Source organism: Colossoma macropomum, unplaced genomic scaffold, assembly GCF_904425465.1.
Source record: "Colossoma macropomum unplaced genomic scaffold, Colossoma_macropomum, whole genome shotgun sequence".
Taxonomy (NCBI): domain Eukaryota; kingdom Metazoa; phylum Chordata; class Actinopteri; order Characiformes; family Serrasalmidae; genus Colossoma; species Colossoma macropomum.
The window spans coordinates 12,310,152-12,331,334 of record NW_023494791.1 but is presented as its reverse complement, the minus strand read 5'-3'; the positions used below and the strand labels follow the sequence as shown (position 1 = coordinate 12,331,334).

Below are 21,183 nucleotides of genomic sequence, written 5' to 3'. Positions count from 1 at the left end.
TGTTGGAACAAAATCCTGGAAAGGATTTTTACTTTCTGGACCTGAATTTTACACCTCTGACTACAGCTATACTTACTTTTTTGGCACATGAATCTTCAGATATCTCATCATGTGATCAGAATGCCAGCCTTTAGCAGTTCTAAACACAAATATTTTGACTAGAGACTTTTTGTTTTCTGATATCAGTATTGAAATCTAGCTTATCAGCTGAAACCAATCTAATATTCTTTTTTAAAATACTACTAAGCTTTAAAATCATCTGTTTTTGAACTGAAGCACATCATCTAAGATGAGCATGTAAAAGAGGCCTATCATGCTCAACTTATTTAAAATCTCTACTACCCCTGAGACAGAAAATACACAGCTAACAATATGATATCAAACAATCTGAATGTGTGGTATTTCAGGATAGGTTTGTTAAAGGATTGTATCAGATTCATTCCTTATTTCTACGATATCCGATCCAGCATTTTCTGATGGTAGATTTCAAGGGGTATGATGCGGGGAGTACTGCAGGATTTGTCAGCCAAATAGCTTAGTAGCAACGCCTAATATAAGAAGAAAGACACTACTGGCCAACTCTCACTCTCACTCTCACCCCCATATTGTGGTGCGTGTTTACCTGTTTAAGCTGTTCTCTAAGCCTCTCCTCTGTTACACCCAGAGCTCTCATCCCTCGCACCCTGCACGCAGCCTGTAGCTCATTCACATTCAGGCTGTCCACTCCCTCTTCTGCTATCAGCTGTGGACACAAAATCACAATTCAGACAACATGCAAGGCTAATATTTACTTTAGACTGTGATTCAGACTCAGCACTACAGTGAGCAAGTTAGCCTCTTTGACCAGCATTTACAAGAATCACCTGCACTTCCTAATTGCCGAACCTTTCACTGGACTTCACTGTAGTTATGCATTAGGTTTAGTTATGGACACTAGGGATGGGTATTTCAGTCAAATTCGATATTCATGATTAATACACCCCCGACCCGACTCCCAAAGGGGCTATAAAGTATAGGAATCTTGGCTACAGGCTACCGCATTGGACACAGCAGAAGACCGTGACCAGAGATAGTGATGCCAGTTTTTCTATTACATCTACATGAATAGAGTGTAAAATTAATTTGAGCTTGACATTTTTCTGGTATACATACTTTGTGCTATGGCTGCACTTTGTACTGTCTGCTACTCAGGGCCAAAGACCCTCTGATGGCACGGTCAGAGATGTTATAAAGCTGGTCACTGGTTGAAATATGCTCAACATGGCGTCTGTTTGTGGAGAAAGTACCACCCTCCAATAAAAAAAGCCAAACAGCTTGCTGGTTCACCGCTAGTGGGAAAAGCCCCCTTTACTTGGGCTCAGTTGTGGAGATGTACAAACTAGATTTCTGTCAGATTTTATCAGTGATTTCTGCTTTTTAAATGCCCATAAATAAATAAATTATTATTTATTTTGCCCCTACCCTAATTAATCCTGCCACTGGGCCTGGACTTAATTCTAAATGAAAGGAAAGCGACATGCTGGCCGAGGCACCTTGTCGTCTGCACGGATGGCTCGGAGCTTCATGATAAGCTGGAAGCGCAGGAAGTTGTTGGTGCCGATGGACTGCAGCTCCAACAGCCTGCAGAGAGCCACCAGCTGTGGGCGCGTCAGGTTGTCCAGGGTCAGCTCATCTTCAAACAGCTTAGAGAAGCGGATGATCTGCTCATTACTAGGTCTTTCGCCTGAGTCACGGATCTGAGGGAAATAAAAAACAAACGACGAAAGAGTGAGCAGAGCAGCAGAATGATAGAAGGAATTTTTTGAGAGGTGGTTCATGATGTACTATGTAAGTATGACCACACAGGGGCGATGTAGAGCTTTTTGAGATGAATATGGGTGGGGAAATCTGAGCTTTGATGACCCAGACATTTTGAGTTCATCAAATTCTTTGGCAAATTTTCTGTCCTGGATTATCTTTGTATTGCATTCTTCCACACTGAGTAAGCAACGGTCAAATGTACTGATGTTCAAGTGCGACTGAATGCAAGTGTTGGTATGTTACCTTCTGGAAGAAGGTAGAAAACTCCTCAGTGACGTTGCCTTTATCCGCTTTGTTCCTCAGTGCAATCTCTTCGACAGTGTCTTGCAAGAACTTGGCCATCTCCAGCTTCACTCTCAGCTCCTTCTTCAACCTTTCTTCCTACAAATGATAAAATTATACTAGTAAACTTCTGAAGCCCAAATTATCTACACGAAAAGACATGCCCTCCAATTTTATACCACAATAATTCACAAAGAACTGTTTGTTGCCTTCATTGCAGCTTTATTAAAGGCATGTCTAACGCTTACCAAACACTGATGAGAACGGAGTAACATACAGTTGTAATAAAGAAATGTAAAATCAAGGCCAAACAGTCTTGCAAACACATACATATCCATACTTTGCTCACACAGGAAGCTGGAGGTTCACTGTACCTTCTTGGACTGAGTCTCAAAGGTGGATGGCAGCATGTTGGGGAAAAGCTTCAGAGCGACAGGCAGCAAGAACTCCATAAAGGGAACAATGATGAAGACCAAAAAGGGCAGGAGCCGAAATACATCTGCACATGTCCTCAGAAACTGAATATTAAAAAAAAAAAATTATACATATACACATCTGAGATTTCATCACAGAGACCCTTTATGACTTCCTACTAAAGTTTAAATGAGGTCTGTCATGTTATTTTGAATAAACCTGCGTAAAACATGTTAAAATGTACCTTTTCGCACAATCTGGCCATTTGTGAGATGACAAGGCATATTTTAAATTCTCTTGCAGTGAGATAAAAGAGCCTGATAAGACAAATCCATTTATGTGCATCTTTTCTTTTGCCACAAAATGCTTTTATATACATTTTTATGAAGGCTTCTGAAAGTTTATCTTTTTCCACTAATCCCAGTTTATCTTTTTCCCAATAATTTAGTACCTTTGAAAGACTATGTGTTATTATTGTTGAGGTACAGTTGTGTGCAACAGCTTTTGGGCAGCCTCAGATTATGTGTTGTTGATTTTCTAAGTGAAAAAAATCAACACATCCTCTGCAGAGACCAAACTTTAATAGTGTGCTAATTTCTATGCTAATTTTATTGCACACATAAAATATAGAATGTGTCATATGTTCAATGTAGCAAATACACAGTAATTGTGCATTACAATGTGCAGAAGTCTGTCCTCTGTGGAGGATGTCTCCTATGTTCACCTCCAAAATTTAAAAACCTAATTTAACTAGGGGATGCATATGAATGTGAGTCCATTTTTATGGTTTGTGTTTTTTTAAAAAAAACTTTAACTAATCGTAAAAAACAAATAAAAGCGGCAACCGGCTAATCATATCAAAATGTGAGATACCGTTTACAATAAATGGTCAAATTATTTATAGATTAACAATAACCAGCATGATGTTCAATAAATACTTCAATTTTGCAGGTATATATACCAGAATAGAGAAAAGCCTAAAAGAAGCCCTTGGCTTGCACTGCTTCACATTGATACTGCACAAAATAACATCATTTACAGAAACATCTGAACGGACGCCAACAAGTGAATGTCCTTCACAACCACAAAAACAAAATGACTACTGAATGTCAACTTCTAGACCAAATCATTTTTGATTTTTAACATTTTGCTGCCCAGTGTAAAAGAATCGTGACTGTTGTTTGGGCCACAGTAAGTCCAATAAGTTGTGCAACTTCTGTATACACAATAAAAGCATATACTGTATCCAGTAGGAGGAAAAAAAACTTTACAAGATAGTGTGCCTGTGTCTCTTCACAGGTCCCATCCCCCCGTCCTCTATCATTCCTGTTGCTAACCTTCTTTAGATGTTGTCTACACTCATCTCTGGCATGACCTATATGACAATCATAACACCAGTACATCTGTACTCACCACCTACAGTAATAATGAAACTGAGGGGAGCATAATTTCTTTTATGAAACATTTGTACTCCAGACACAGACTTGAATGCTTTAAACACGTAATGGAAGTTTAGCCTTAACAGAAGGTTCCTCTCCCGTCTCTCCACCTGCATGTCAGGGGTCCTATAGGAACAAAGCCAGTCAGGCTGAAAAGAAGCTTTGTGCTTTCTCCATTGACATGTATATCGCCTCTGTCAGAGAGGGGTGAAAGGGGGAAAAAAGGAAAGAGGGAGAAAACAGGCATGGGGTCTGACGGCTTTAGAGAGAGAGAAGGAAAGAGAGAGAGACAGAGAGAGAGACAGAGAAAGAGAGGGAGAGGGAGGAATAGGGGGATTGATAAGAAGTGACATCAAAAGCCTCAAGCCTGAATGTGAATGAGCATTAAGAAGGCAGGAGGGAAGACCAGCAGTAGGGAGTTGATGCTAACTGAGGCTAAGGCTATTTGTGTGAGGACATTTAACCTGTTTTAAATGAGGGAAGTCCCCATTAACAGTAAAGGTACTAACTACTCGTACTAACTGTACGAGGCTGTTATCACAGCTATTCACATACTGCACTACAGCAACTCTAATGTAAATTGCCTCAAATCCACTACAAACTAACTTCAGTGACTCATTATACAGCAACAACAGTCCAACTCTGGTGGTACAGTTCATACGCCTATGAACTAACCTGTTAAACGAAATAGATAATAGATCAACATTTTTAATTTAAAGCAAGATACACATTCCAGCACAGATAAAGAAAAGCCCTGTATGTACGCATTCAGTGCATTGATCGTATACATTATATATTAAATTAAAAAACATTTTTGTCCTTTATTGTTACATTTCTCACTACCTTAAACGTGTCAAATTGAAATCAGGTGATAATGACTAGAACACTGTTGAATATCTTGAAGGAACTGGTCTTATTTAAACCTCAGATATTTGGGCTGGTTTGCTCTTTGCTTTTGGAGTGTGTGGTATCATCATGCCTAGATCACAAGAGCTCTCTGCTCTCTTAGACCTTCAGAAAAAAAGGTTGTAGATGCCTAGGAGTCTGGGAATGGGTTCTAGAAGATATAACAAGTCTCTAAGAACCACAAAGTTTACAACAGGATCTGCAGGTAGGTCTTGCTGCTGCTGACGTGAAAGTACATGCATCTGCACAAATTTGATGTCCATGGGATGTGTGCCAGGAGGAAGTCTTTTCTAGGCTAACTGTAATGTTACACACACACACACACACACACACACACACACACACACACACACACAGATATATATATATCTCCATTTTTCACGATTTTTACTTTTCTGCATCATTTAAGCTCGGCAGCCATCCTTTATACTGTGTAAAAATTTCATATTGATTGGACCAACAGAAATGCTCCAAAATTGCTTAGAATAACATCTCTTTCTATTAACTTACATTGAAAGTAAAGAACATTTTTGCCCTCTCCTGTAAAGTTACTATTTTGGAAAGGTCTATCTTTGGACAGATATATATAGACACACACACACACACACACACACACACACACACAGATGCATGATATTGCACAAAGTTGCTGAGTCAGGGCAATTTCTAATCAGATAACCATGGCCACTGAGAACAGAGAGTAGTTTATCTGGCTGCCAATGATGAGGACTTTAATCGAAGGTGTATACAACAGGGCCATGTTGCTGAAAGGACACCATGAACAACTTTGGAGCGACCATAGACACAAACTATTTAGCAACTAATCACTGGTGTGCATCCAAATCTGACCATGCTTCATTTTCCAATCAGTAAAAACAGGCGGGGCTGCATGTATATTTAAATATGAACTGAGTGGAGATCTGACTGGAATGTAACACCACACACAGTGAGTCATGTGCCTGTCGGAGAGACTGAGACAGTCAGACATTAGTGCTATGTTAATAATCTAGCATTACACTGAGAAAGAAACTCTGTGAACCCAGACTGTTTAAACCACTGTTTCAACGTAAAATGCTACTTATTATACTTATTTCGCTGTGTGTTGTTGGCTAAATAAGACTCAGGTTACATTTCAGAAAGCATCCTTGTGGAGGTCCAGATAATTCCAACTATATACAACCTAGAGAAGTGGTGAGGGAATATTTGGTACATGGTCTCTACATGCTAATTTTTTAGGAAAAATGAAAGATAAAGTGTAAATCACTTAGGTCTAATTACCTGCATGCTAGTTTCTGTTTAAGTCTGGCCTTAACCTCTCTTTTACCTCTGTTAGAAGCCCTGCAGCTCTCAGAGGAATATCACATTACCACAATAGACACTGGGCTACTGGCCAGCAGACACATATGCTTCAGCTCAGTACAGTCTGTCACCATAGAGCTTCTCTGCTGACTGTTCAATCATTAGCCATGAAAAGTAAGAGACTAAGAAAGACTGGGAGATAAAAGGAGAAAAGTGCTATGGAGGTACGATAAGAAGAGAGAGGGCAAGAGGAAAGATTGAGAGGAAGCTTCTGCACTGAACCACACATGGATCTATATATATTTAAACCCAACCTTGACTTGAACAATGCCCTTCATGCTGACTTTAACTCAAAGAAGTCATAGACCATTCCTGTCTGTTAGAGGTGCCTGATGACTCTGTCAGTCTCCTGAGCTTAGGCCTACAGTGAGTCTATCAAATCGCCTCTCTCCAGGACAGCACGCCTCAAGTACCATCTAAATGACCATTATAGAGAGACTCTGCATGACGCCAATTTAAGTCATTAATCAGGAGATGCGATCCAGTCAGGATTTACAGGGTTTGGATTAAACCATTACACCAGTCCTATCCTGGTTACCCCAAATAGTCTTTGGCATCCATCTGCTCTACAGGACTTAATTACATTACATGGAGTTAAATACACGTGACAGTGACAAGGCAGAAACAGGATGCCAAGTTTTAGCTAGAAGATACTACACTTTTACGCACTTATGGACACAATTGTTATCCCAGAACATGGGCAGTGCTGCATGTGTGTGTATACCTGTCTTCTTTCTCGGCGTGACAGTGCGTGTCCATTCAGCACTCTCCACAGCATGCGTCCTGCGATGGTAGTGTCTATCCACAGCAGCCGGAAGCCGTGGTAGTAGTGCTTGATTTCATCAACCACACGCTGCCGTAGTGTTCTGCGCACAGGCTCTGCATCCACCGTTGGGCTGTAAATGGGTCCCCCCTCCTCCAGCTTTTTATTCCGGTCTTTCAGTGATCGCAACGAGCGCTCCACCTTTGAGTCATCGTGGAGACAGCCTGTGGTGTGCACCCACCGTACCGGCGTGGTGCACAGCTGGGATATGGTAGAATGAGAGGTGGAATGAGCGTGGCCTGGCAGGCTGGAGTCAGGTGTCAGGATGGCACAGTAAAGACGAGATGAAGTAGCTGGGGAGCGGTGACGGACAGATGCATGGTCAGGATACAGCAGCTTCCTGAGAGGAAACGTCTGAGTTGCTGAACTGGCTCTGAGAACATCAGGGCTGAAGAGAGACAAACAGACATCAGCACTTATTTCTCTTCTTTCAAATACTCAAACTGTGGCATCTTTTGATGAGGAACTTTAAATCCAAAATCTTTACGCAAACTTTTTTTTTCTAACTAATATTAATCGCAGCATAAGTTATATCTGATATGCTGTCATATTATTGATAAAATTGGGCAAAAGTATGCATAGCTAAAACCCGTAGTAACAGCCACCTCGAAGCCTGAATTGTGTCTGTACTTTAGTTAGCTATTCGAAATAACAGAATGTAATACTGTCAGAAACCACATAGGAAAGATTATTTGAGATTACTTAACTACACAACATTTGGGACAACTATGTAAAGATGTACACATGTAGTTTGTATTACTTGTTAGCTACATTAGCCTTGTAGCTCCAGTACAGAACTAAAGAAGTAAACTGCAGACACCAAACATGTCTTGGCTGACAGACCACATTTAGGGGTAAAGGGAAAATTGTTTAACTGAGATGTTTCTCCCAATTTAAACAGTTCTGGTTAATGAGGAGAGTCCTGGTAGAGGCTAAGTATTAGGGAATATGGGAATCGTGGGCCTATGGCAATATCCAATATTTTCATGTACATATTTCCGAAACATGAACATTTATAAAAAGTAGAAAGTGGGACTAGATTCATTTGAATAAGCATTACAGACAAATGTAAAGCTTATTTGTAGAGGGCTGGAAAATACAGTAAAATTCAGCCTAACGTAGCCTAAACATCCCGTTTTTCCGAAGATCAATAGTAGAGATGAAACGGTTACCGGTTTCACGGTAAACCGTGGTAAAATTAATGATGGTTAGTAGTACCGTTTGAACTTTAAAGTATCGTTAAAACCGCAGTCGATTACCACGGTGTGAAAACTCGGAGATTTGGAGATATTTCAGCCTTCTAAGAAGTCCTGCAGAACAGGCCGAAATAAAAATGCGGGGAAAGGGGGCAACACAGCAAACTTTACGAATCATTTCGCGACCACCACCCGCTACTTTTTAGAGAATGTAAGGTTAACTTTAACGTAGAAGTCCGTGGGGACTTCGAAATACGAGAAATGTCACGGTTTGTGTCGTTTAACCAATGCTTATGGTTCGTTAATCATATAGAATGAAGCTTTTAGCGTCAAAAAAAAGGAAAAACATTCGGTGAATCAACTGTGAATCGAAACTAAAGCTTTTAACACATTTCTGTGGAGCAGAGTCTCCAAAACGAGTTCTGAGTTAACAGTCATACAAACTCGGGAACGGTCACGCAGTTCCTCTGTGTTGATTAGGGGTTCAGCGCCACAACGGCACAATAATGCTGCAGCTGTAATTATTATAATAATAATAATAATAATAAGAAAGAAGAAGAAGAGTAATAATAATAATAATAATAATAATAATTACTGTAATAATAATACATTTGCTATTCTTTTGTTTACAGAGTATTACAAGTATTGTAAGTAATACAAAAGTAATACTAAAAATGTATTGACCTCATTTTTTAATGTTAATGCAAACAAAAAGTGCATATTGCTGCCAATACTATTTGTGTTAATATAAAAGTTGGTGAAACGAGTTTCAGTTTGTGTATCAGTATTTATTTTTTTTATTTATTTTACTTTTCAAAACATTTGAACAATATCGCGATAATACCGATAATCGTGATAATTTTGGTCATGATAATCGTGATATGAAATTTTAATATCGTTTCATCTCTAATCAATAGGTAAGTCATCAAATTTCAGTTTGAAATATTAGTCAAATTGAAACATCTGTCCGCTGTCACTATTTTTTAAAGTGATTCTGTTATCATTGAGCGTCCCAGCTACATTTGTAGCTTACCTGTTTGCAGCTAGCCTTAGCGCAGTACAGCTGAAGCAGGCTCCTTCTGGTAGGTTTCCTGAAACAGATAAGAGAGAGACAAGAACATCACTCAAGTGTTACTTAAAAACATAACAGCACGCTTAATCCAGGCATATGAATTTTATATAGATTCTTAGTATTGATGGTATGCAAGATCATCTGTATCTTTTAGTTGACCGTTTCCATGGTCAGGTATTGTTTTTGGTTTTCACCAAGTCAGTTGGCACTAATTTCACTAAGCTGTAGGCATCCTTCTTGGTTACACTGACCCACCAGCAGGGTTTCAGATCTTTTAAAAATAACATTGGGAATGCTTACAAAGTACATTAAAACTGAAAAAAAAAACAGCATTACTGAGTCAAAAGAAAAAAACATGCTAAAATATGGGAAACCAAAGCACAACCAACATTACAAAATGTTCACTCACTCACTCACTCACTCACTCACTCACTCACTCACTCACTCACTCACAAGAAGATTGTCCACAAGGGGGAGCTACTCGCACTCAAGTAACTACAGTGAAAACAAACGTGTTAGCTGACACGACTGAGTCTATTAAGCATTGTGGACACGTGATAAGTGCACGCTTTCTAGGACTTTCGGATACTACATGCTGGTGCTTCACTTCAGTGACACTTTCTGTCATTCCTACTTCATAATAGTGTTCAAATTTCAACCAAATGCTTGTTACTTATGGCATGATGCATGAACTCATGCATGTAACACCATTAGCAAGATTTTTTAGCTTTAAATTATAGGAAATATCAGCACCCTTTAATTACAAAATAATGTGGAAAAGCTTTGGTAAGATTTAGGTGGCCACTTTTTGCACAACAACTGAAGACACAGGACTACCCCAGCACAATGGTGTAAAGGTAATCATTGTATACCATTTGAATATTGCTGTGTTTCACCTTTCTGTGATCCAAGAGAGGTATTTTCTCATTTTCCTTTGCCTGTATTTAGTACTGACCGCAAGCCACATCATGTCTTGGTGATAACAATCATCCACATGAGTCAGCAGTAACAGAATCGACTTTTCTGAAGCCCCCAATACCATGGAAAAATAGCAGCTACCCACACAAATAACAGGAGAGAGGGCAACCAAGGTGGACATTCACTCTACTGCACAATGAAACCTGGTACACTAAACCATGTTGCACACGCATTTGTAGTCTAAATATTAAGAAGAGCATTGCTCTACCAGAAGCTTTGCAGTTTTGAAGCAAACATATTTGGTAGCTTCATTTTGATTGAACACATTGGCTTCAGAAAGCTACAACAGAAGTAAATCACAGTTTGTTAAAATTAATCAATAATAGCCATTAAACATGTTCATAGCATATTTAACAATTAGTGAATCATCAATATAGTCTTTTTAATGTGGACAACTGAACATAAACTAATATTTTTCTTTGTTGAGGTCCAGTGAAGAGACAAAATCCAGGAAACACTGCTGATAAACAAGTTCAATTGAGCACACAGCTTGTATAATCTCCACAGAAAAGCACTGACAACAGGATGGGACACTCAGGAGGAGCCTAAGGTCACAATGCAATTGGGTATTGGGCTGTGGAGCAGTGGATTAATGGAGCACTACTGAATACTTCTGGGATGTGCTGAAGTGGCATTTCTGATCCAGACCCCAGCCAGACTACTATTAGCCACTACTCTAATATCGACATAGGACAACAGCAAAGCCACTAAAGGACAGGGGCTTTCCTACATTAATCACAGCAAAGGAAACCACTTCTTTGGCTTTTCCTGAACCGTGACTTTAGTAGGTTATGTCTGGTTACATTAAGTCAATAAGATTTAAAAGTGGTGCTTGCAGTTTAACAGACATCGTAACAAAACACACATATGTCCAAGGTCTGAATATGGTCAATATCCATGTACATTTATTAACTGCATGGGTAAAGAGTGATTCTGACTGTCAGCTCTGACTGGCAGGTTCTCTGCTGAATGTAGGCCAAGAGTGACTTTCAGTGGATTCATTACAGAGCCGCAAATGGTCCCCCCCATCAGCCGCGGCCTTTCAATGATTCATAATTTACTTCATGCCAGGAAAGAGAGTGTGAGGTGTGAGCTGTGTTGTGTGCCTGTACATAATGTACATGCAAGCCATTTGTGGACATGGACTCCATAGTAATTAATACAACTAAGACCTATACACCTGCCACAGAGTTGCGCTTTAGAGTTTTTAATCTTTCCTCTTAACTTCAAATGTGCCATCAACAATACAGAGTTTATAGAGTGATTCCAAGAAAGACAGTGTACAGACAGAAAATACTACCAGGAGGATGTCAGCATATTAGTCTGCCAGGTCTGTAACAGAATGACCAGTGACTCCACAATGTCTGTTTTATTTACCAAAATTGTTGCATGAACACACACTTTCTCTGGAGAATAAAAGCAAACTGTATGCAGTACATCAGGTCATTCTTGTATGATTTAGTTTCTTCACAGTTAAATTCTTCACTACCCTGCCACATAACCTTCAACCTGCTGCAGTCGTACGCAAGTTTGGGCGTTCCTGGTCAAATTGCACGTTTTGTTTGTTTTCTAAGTGAAAATATAAAAAAAAACATCTGCTACAAAGAACATGCCACTGCACATTTTAATGAATAATTACTGTTTATTTGTTGAATTTAAGACATATGGGGAAAAAGTAAATAGACATTGTGCACTAAAATGTGCAGAGAAATTGTCATATTTAAGTTTGCTCCTTGTAGAACATGAATGAGTCTATTTCCACTTAGAAAACCAAGAAAACATGTAATTTGACCAGGGGTGTTAAAACTTTTGCTTACAACTGTATAGCGTAAAATACAGTGCTGCTTCAAAGTCCACTCAGACAAGTGACCTCTGCTGTAAAACTGTAATCCTCCACTTCTTGTTTTAAGATGAATGGATGAGCTAAGAAGGGCTATCAGATCTGTCTTTCCATCCCTCACTATACTGAGAATTTCCACTGAGAGTCCTTAAGTACAATCTTAAACATAAAAGTACCTAATGGTTCTCAACTTGGACATACACTTCTAAAAAAACCTTTGATTGGCCTACAATGTTTACATGACGTAGAAATTCTTTAAACTTCTTTAAAGGTTCTTCCCATTCGCACATCTCAATTACAAAAACAGGCCTTTAAAGTAATGCTTCTAAAACTGGTCCTCACTAGTTCCAGCCATTCCAACCACCGCTTTAAAGAACCATCCTTTGAAAGACTCTTCTATGGCATTGCTCTGCAGAACCTTTACCCTTTTGGCACATTTATTTTGAATACTGAACAACACCCTGCCCAAATATGTAAGTCATGGGCTTAAAAATACTTTGTGTGTAAAGAGATTTAAGGTGACAAATTTCCTGGTGTTGTTGTTTCTGCTTGGTAATACTGAACATGGGGTCAGAGAAACTGAGAAAAGGACAACTGGGCCAAAAGTGTTACTGACTTCCTCACTAGGTCTGCTCAAACACAAGGTCATACCACTTCCACATCATTAACACCGTCACTTTGTCCTGTCTAACCACACCCTTACATTTCCACTTCCTGTTTCATCAGAATCAGTAATGTGTAGGTATTTATCAGTCAAATTACACTCTTTTCATGTCATTTATCGACACTCCATCTCCTCATCTGCTATACATGCTATGCACTTTAGCACTAACTTGACAAAGTAACAGGTTACATAATATGCATGTTAAAATTTCCTAAAGTGGAATTTAAAACTGAATTTAGAATCAGGTCCAGTCCAAATCGAGCATGTAAGTTTTAAATAGTCACCTTGGTTTCTGGAAAGAGCCTGAACCTATTATATGCTGTGGACAAGGCGTTCACTCAATTTCCCCACAGTTTATCCACCTTCAGATTACAGACCACTAGAACCCATGCTATAATCTGTCCTCAACCCTCCGTCCTCTCCCCCTGCAAAGTCTGCTATCTACAAGACCTTTGGTCTAGTTCTTCTGAAGCAGCCTAATCCTGGGATGACCTAAAGTCTCAATTAGTCTCTTAGGACATTCTCGCTCTCCTTGTACTGCACTGTACTGTATGCGAGACCCTTGGCCTTGTGCCAGGAACTGTAGCCTAATCCTGCGCTTGCCAGGAAGTCATCAGGTCCTGCAGGACTTAGTTCCTACTTTACCTCCTTTCCCTCTCTTTCTGAATGTGGCTCTATAAGGCACCTGCAACCCAGTGTGCTCAGGTTAAGTCTACTTGGTTACATTGTGCTTGGTCTCACCTTCTTAAAGAAAGGTCTGGAGTGATCCTAAAGCTCTACTTGAGCTTGACTGGTTTTACCTGGGGAATTTGTGATTTGGATTCAGTGCATATCTGCAACTCCAAAAAAAAATTTATATACCACAACATCTGAAAGACAAAGGTATATATTGTTAAAGCGAAGTATGACTCGACAGAATTCAGGCCAACTGTATGCTACAACATTTGAGTGCTTACTGTTTCCTTTTTGTGGCCACGCTCGGCGTGCTCAATTATATTACTGTTATGGGCTGTGACGTCACATATCACCAATGTGAATATCCAGGTTGTTGCACTTCAAACTGGGTTATGGGTGGTAATTTGTATTACACAGACAAAATTACACAGACACGTTATCCTGAACAAATATGCCAGTCAAATGTCTAACAGATTACATTACAGAAGCTCCCAAGGTAAAAGTGATCCACCTCAAACAGTGCTTAATAATTTGGTGCCATGTCTCAGTCCTCAAGAAAATGGTACTGTTAAATGAACAATACAAAACAGCCCAAAATATTTGCGCAGAGACAAGCATTCTGTCTGGCTCAGTTCTGTGATGAAGAGCTGCTCCCACTGCTGCGCCCTGTTGCCATGGAAACCAAGTCTTTAGGTTTCCAGAGACAGCAAATTTCATTAAGAGCCAGTGTGTTAAGCCAGTGGGCTTCAGATGCAATCCTCAACACCCCTAAACTGCAGAGCTAAGTGCAAAGCACTTTTTGTAAGTTGCTCTGGATAAGAGCATCTGCTAAATGCTGTAAATGTAAGTGTGTTTCAACACATCCGCTTAGTTTTAGTAGTACAGTATTTTAAGAATTTTCAATAAATACTTAGTGAGGTAACATTTAATGTTTTCTACACCAACTTCACTGATGATCACCCAAGTATATTATGTCCTATTTTGTCGCAAAAAGCAAATATTTCATATTGTCATAACACTCAAGTGTCACTGAAGCAAAGCATCACTCTTTTCCCTGTGGTCATTTCTATGACCTAAACCTTCACTTTAAAGAGGTCTTTGTTTATTCAGTATTTGTTTTATTATTATTACAATAATGTTAATTCCAGACATCATATACTCAAATAACCTCCCTAATGTCCCCCTCAGTGCCGCCCCAGGGTTGTTTCAGACTTGTGGGAAACACTGTAATATACCAAGGTTTAGACACATTTTATAAACACAATTAATTCAAAATTTCTGTTTCGAAAGTTCCACAGATTTTTCAGCTTGTGCTGCTATTTTTCAAGACGTGAAATTAATAAAGTGTAGCGCAAATGAACGCTGGTTATATTATCCAGTGTCTGAGAATCTTTGTGTGTTCTAACATGTCCTAAAAGCACTGTTTAGGCATGTGTGTTGGCTGCACATCATTAAAACTGAAAAGCAAACTGTAGCCTGATTATGATCGACCTGTTAGCAGCTTAAAATAGGCCCCAGAGGAACCCAGCTGGAAAAAATGAGCACTGGGATTCAGGTACTGGGAGCACTGGGAGTCCCAGATGTGTAAAACAATATAGGTGCTCCTAAGTAGAGCTGTGATCTCATATGAAATCTCATGTTTCTAAATGTGACTGTGTCTGCACATAACATAAGCCTGTTCTGTTGCAGTCTCACTACTATCGTCTTTATCAGAGCAAGCAACCTGTTCAGAGGATGAAAAGTCTGCAAGATTCCTAAACCTTTCATTTAGAGCCTCCAAGCCTGGTTTGGAAAAAATCAGGCACATGTTGCAAAACAAACCCATGCAAACTGATGTACCTGGCGTTTCTGCAGTAGACGCAGTGAAGCTCAGCATAGGAGCAAAGAACAAAGATAATTACCATAGAGACAAGAGAACAAAGGGGAAAATTCCAGACCCTGACTAGATTTAACTCTGCTTGGATATTTAGCTCCAAAACCAAACTCAGCTACAGACAGATATTGGTAGAAGCAACTAATAAGTGTTAGTCAGTAAAACTACAAACTCAGTATTGGTTTGAACTTAAGTTATAACCAATATTTATAATGCACATTAATATGTATTAATATGATTACTGACCACAATCATGCTTAAACCAGGTGTATAAAGCATAATACCTGAGGTCTGCAACACTAGGGCTCAGCACTGTTCAACATTTTCAATACTAATACCAATATTGATACCACACCTTTAATAATGACCCCTAAACAATACTTACTGGGTATATTTTCTGACCCGTGACTAATCAAGAAGTGCTAATTACACACACGCAGAATGTGATTTAGACAGCTAATCACCAGTTGCAATACTGGCTCAAACATGCTTACTGGCTTACTGATGCTGATAAGACTGGCAACTTAGGTATTGAAATTTTGTACTAAATGATACGAAATCTTTCGACACTCAGCAGTACTGAAGTAATTCCATCCGTACCGTAAAAGCATTGAATTGCAAGACCCAGTCCCAGACAAGTAAACATTATTCTAAAAGCACAGTAGTATTTTTCAGCAAATGCAAACACGGCATATATAAACACAACAGCACATATACAACAGACAACATTCCAAATCCAAGCCTTGGAATTCTTTCATTTTTGCTTTCAGACTCCCTTTAAGTGAAGCTGTTGAGCCAGTACTTGAATTGGGGTCATGTTTCATTTAGGTTCTCCAAGTGTCAGCTACCCATGCTGCTCAGCACAGATGGAATATCAGGGTCCATGCTGGGACATTTAAAGAGGCTCGCCAAACACCCTGCAGAGAAAGCCCATTTCCTGACAAAACAAAGCTTTCAATAACACTATGGTTCTCTTACTGTCTGTGTGTTCAGACAGAACAATAAGCCACTAACTAGGCTAATTTGCAGCTGAATGTTTATGACCAACCAAAAAACTTCTTCAGGAATTCTTGGGACGTTTATGTGGCTACCACAGGCAGGAAGAAACTAGTTAGATTTATTTACAAATCCTTCCTAATTGTTTTTAAGTACAACGTATGATCTCACACTGGCACGTAATTCAATGATTCAATGGTCAAGTTTATAAAGCAATAATCTATTACATCGCACAACTATAAAAGACTGAAAACAGTTCTGAAGCATGATAGCCCCTACATCCAATAATAATGTAATGGCTTCACTACATTTTTAATGTACACACACATTCCTTACATATTATGATGAAGTGAATAAGACTACACTCTTAAAAATCAAGGTTTTTAAATGGTTCTTGGCCTGCATATATTTGTCACAGAACCTTTACATTAAGTAGGCCACTTTGGACTTTCTTCACAATGAACATCTCATTTACGAATATGATTCTTCAAGGAATCATCCACTGACAAATGCTTTAGTGAACCAATAGTGGTTCCTCCATATGGCATCACTCCAAAGCACCCTTGGGCACCTTTATGGAGAATGACATGAAGAATACTACCTGACTGATATCTACTTAACAGACAGCTAGAAGGGGAGAGAGAACACTAAACCCATGTCTGTCAGTATCAGTGGGCCTCATTCACCAATATCTTCCTAAGTTTTTTCTTAAATGTGTTCCTGAGAAAAGTCCTAAGAAAAACTTTACTTCAGATTCATGTTGTGTTCTTAAACCATAGAACGGTTTACATCTTTGTGCTCTTGAGTGAGTGTAGATTCTTTTCTCACCTAAGAACAAATCCCAAATAAGAAAACATTGGTGAAGGTCAGAATCTTAGCAAAAACTGCATAAGTGGGTTTTAAGGAGAAATTTCTTTTTAAGAACGGTTGCTGAATTGAGGCCCAACGTTTCTATCTCAGCAAGAGGAATTCTCTCTCGGAGGAAGGCTCAGAATTCCTTCAGTCTAATCCTGACCGGACAGATACTGCTTACACAGAGTTCATCTGACAATGACCAGTCAAAAAAAGCATCTCGAAACATCAACACCAGTATTACAGTCATAAGAACTCACACTGCCTTGTGCACTGATATTCAGACACTGAAAATTGCCCATTAGTGGAAAAGGAACATACTTTTCATACGTTACATCAAGTTAATGATGTTTTAGTATATTTCACCATGTTCTGTTTCCAGCAGCTCTCAAATGGCAAGACTGAAACATGATCATTTTTTCTTTCTGTAAAACTGCTGCTCATTCTAAGCATCTAACAAACTTAATTCCAAGTTGCTGATCAATGCTGCATCAACTAAGCAGTTACAACCTGAACCAAAAATTATGTTGTATAAGGAAAGAATGTAACCTATGAACACGTGTTTCTGTTAATTTACAGTCTCATATGTTGTAAAAAAACAGAATCTCTACGATCAACCCTGCACTTTCACTTAAAGTGCTGTATTAGATTCTATAAAGTGAACTAGAGAAAACAACAGTTATCCACTTCATGTAGAACAGAGAGATTTGGAGTCATAGCAGACAGTATAGGAATATTCCTGATTTGCTACATGCGTTTTAGTATCTGACCAGGATCCAAACCCAATCTATGAATGGACAACAAGCAAAGGTCACAAGGTGCTTCACCAGATCAATCAAGAAGGATACATCAAAAGGCCTACACTGACTGACAGGCTAAACTGCCTCAATCTGCACAAGCTGTTCCATTTCAAGCATCTTAAAGCATTCATGCCACTTCTACATTCCCCACCTATGAATAATACTGAAATTGAACCTGCACTGCATGGTCCTGTTAATCATGCTGATAGTAGTCTAATCAGACTTGAAAAAATGAATTATGAATCAGATAAATCCATGAATTTGACCATTTATATATTTGGTCAAATAGACAGATATAAATCATGTACCATTCAAAAGACAAAGAAAAAGGAATCACTGTCTTCAATAATATAAAACTTATTTGTGAAAGATATATATGTACAAACTAATTGTACTATGATGCTCCTATTTCACAACGTTATAATGTTTCATCCAATTAGTAGGAAGCTGTAAAAAAAAAAAGTTAGATGTGAGCAGAATGATGAACAGAACTGCAGATGACTCCATATCGATTAAGAAAGCAGTATAACCTTGAAAATACTACATTATACTCATACAGAATGCTTTGCATTTTAAAAGTGATTGAATCTCAAGGCAGATAATCAGGAAATGGCTACAAACCTTTCATTTAATAACTATGTGATAATCCCCAAAACACTTTTAGAATAAACAGTAAAATACTTTGTGGGTTCTAGCTCATAATACTTCAATATACTGTTAAGCTTATTGAAAAAAAAAATTAATCATTAATCAATAATCATTAACGTGACAAGTGATTCCTAACTAAACGGTATTGTAGTTGGCACAGTGATCATGACATGTTACCACCATGTATGAGTTATAGCTTCATTAGCTACAATGACAATGCTTAAATACATATTCCTTGACAACTTGACAAAATCCATATGTTTATTTCTGCATTTAAGTCACAATCCTCAATGCACATAGCTGGTACACAGGTGGATGAAGCAGGCCCTTTGGGTTGACCGCTATCTCTTGTACCTGGGGGTGGTTCTGTAAAATGAGGAAAGAGCCACTGCATGTGTAGCAAGAGCTGCAGAGGAGCTTGTCCTCGAATAACCTCGAGTGTTCATGGGGCAGCAGTGAGCACGTTTGTCTTGAAGCAGGATGACTAAAATAATAAAACAGCTCACTAAATTACAGTGCAACCAGCATGACTCAGGGTAAAATGAAAGAACTGTGTGCCGTATGTGCACATGTGTCTTCTCTGAAAACAAGCTTAAACTACTCTGCTCTCTAAAACCAAGCTTCGTGTTTGAGCCATGAAAAGCTCTAAAGAGGAAAATAAATGGAAGAATTGGACAGAATGGAAAATACATGTACATGTGACAGACAGCCTGTGCCGTGGATTTTTCTTTAAACATGTGGAAATGACACGTGTGTGAACAACAATGTAGACACAAGAGACTGTCCATCAGTCCAGGGACTACCATCCTTTCTGGAAATTACCCACCTATCTACAGTTATCAGACCCCCACACAAAAGCCACAGCCCCAGCAACACAACCACACGTGTCAGTGTCACTTACTGCCGGTAACGTTATCATACAGTCCAAACACACGTTTTACTGTCCCTAACATGATTTAGTAATGACAAATACTCAACGCAGTAACATTATTATTTATACTGAACTGACAAATGAAACGTTTGAATTTCACAACGGCTAAAAGAACGTAGTTAGCTTGTTAGCTAGCTAACCACGTCAGCTAAACCTCCCTTTCCACCAGTCGTCTAGGTTATAAGCTTCCTAACTCACATTAGCTAGCTAACGGTTGTGTTGTTAACTTTCTTGTGTAAGTTAGTTAATGGGCCAGAAGACGTCTTCATTTGATCCACAAGACGTTTAAATTATACATAAGTCTGGAGGGAACAGCATACTTGACGTGACAGGCCTGCAGTGAAGCATCGTAGCATTTTAATTTTGGATTTTCGGTTTTGTTTTGATCCTATTAAACGCCCCAAGCTCTAATTCACTAACCGAATCCTGCTGGTTTACTGGCGTTAGCGTCGTTGTATCTCGCCGCATCTGACACACTGACAGACTGGCTACGCTTTGCTGTCTGAGAATAACAAGGCCAAACCGGCAACACGATGAGACTGTGTTACCAGTTACCACAGCCACATAAAAATAACATGGACACGGTACAAGTAGCACAATCACATAAAACAACGTAGGAGATCGTTACCTTTTCTGAGCTCGTTCTTTAACGATCTGACGTTAGACGGTTTCATCAACGGAGTCCGAGATCTCGAAAACAAAATTAAAGCCATTGTGATCCCGTGTGGAGGAACAAGTTTGTCCCACGTTAATCTAACAAAGAACGACGATCAGGTAGAGTGTTGCCAACAGCTTATGGACGGTTTACAAGCTAGCTACAGAAGTCATAGTCCCGAATCCCTGCTGCCATGTCCTTGCTCTCTCTGCGGTGATCCGACCGATGAGCTCTCTCAGTCAGTCAGCACTGGAAACTGGGGAGGCCTTCGGCCGCTTCCGCCTTTCTTGTGAGTGGAGCTCGGCCAGCAGAGGGCGTGTTGAGCTCTCTGCCGGTGTCTGCCCTGCTGAGGCACACTGAAGCCATTTCAGGATGTTTATAACAAGATACAAGTGATCTTCAAACATTGTCAGGTTCCCATACTGAAGACACTGTACCTTACCAGCAAGTCCCCAAACTACACGAGGCTTAAGTTAATTTCTTGTTTGAATTTTCCGTTCCACCTTAAATGATGCTAACGTTACGGTCCGGCGCCAGAACACAACTGCTGCACCATTTAAGGTGGAACAGAAAATGCAACGAAGAGGCCAACCTCAACTAGCTGAACCTCAGTCGGCTTTGTTCAGCTTACTGCGCCCGTCAGCTTCGGTTTTTAGTTTTAATTTCATTCATATGTGTCTTCTTTTGTGTCTGCTTCCCCTCAGCTCGAGTGGTAAATCCTATGTCCATTGAAATCCCTGAAAACCTGCGAAGAAAATGGACGCTAAGGCAAGTGAACGCTCACTTCACTCCCATCATTCGACACAGCCGTTCCGGTTCAGAAACGCATAGAGGGGCGATCCACACAGCTTCTCTAATTCGCCCTCTATCAACAATGTTCACCAAAACACGGTTTACTGAGAAATACCTCACAATGTATCATTTGTACTATCAAACTATCACACCCGTGTTTTGGTATGTGTTAACCTTTGCTCAGTCTT

The 21,183-nt window shown here is 39.5% G+C and overlaps 1 protein-coding gene across 5 annotated transcripts in view; it reads right to left on the bottom strand.

Annotated features, from left to right (window-relative positions):
- The window catches only part of letm1 (leucine zipper-EF-hand containing transmembrane protein 1), a 33,636-nt gene extending 13,151 nt beyond the window's left edge, over positions 1 to 20,485 (bottom strand). For all 5 annotated transcript variants that reach the window (XM_036573921.1, XM_036573923.1, XM_036573924.1 and 2 more), the window contains exons 1-7: positions 20,177 to 20,485; positions 9,253 to 9,310; positions 6,925 to 7,411; positions 2,457 to 2,600; positions 2,044 to 2,181; positions 1,533 to 1,736; positions 623 to 742 (exon numbers count right to left, since the gene is read on the bottom strand). In XM_036573921.1, coding sequence (XP_036429814.1) covers positions 623 to 742; positions 1,533 to 1,736; positions 2,044 to 2,181; positions 2,457 to 2,600; positions 6,925 to 7,411; positions 9,253 to 9,310; positions 20,177 to 20,261 — 1,236 coding nt within the window. In that variant the 5' untranslated portion in view covers positions 20,262 to 20,485. The remainder of the gene's footprint in view (positions 1 to 622; positions 743 to 1,532; positions 1,737 to 2,043; positions 2,182 to 2,456; positions 2,601 to 6,924; positions 7,412 to 9,252; positions 9,311 to 20,176) is intronic.
- Between the last annotated feature and the right edge of the window lie 698 nt (positions 20,486 to 21,183).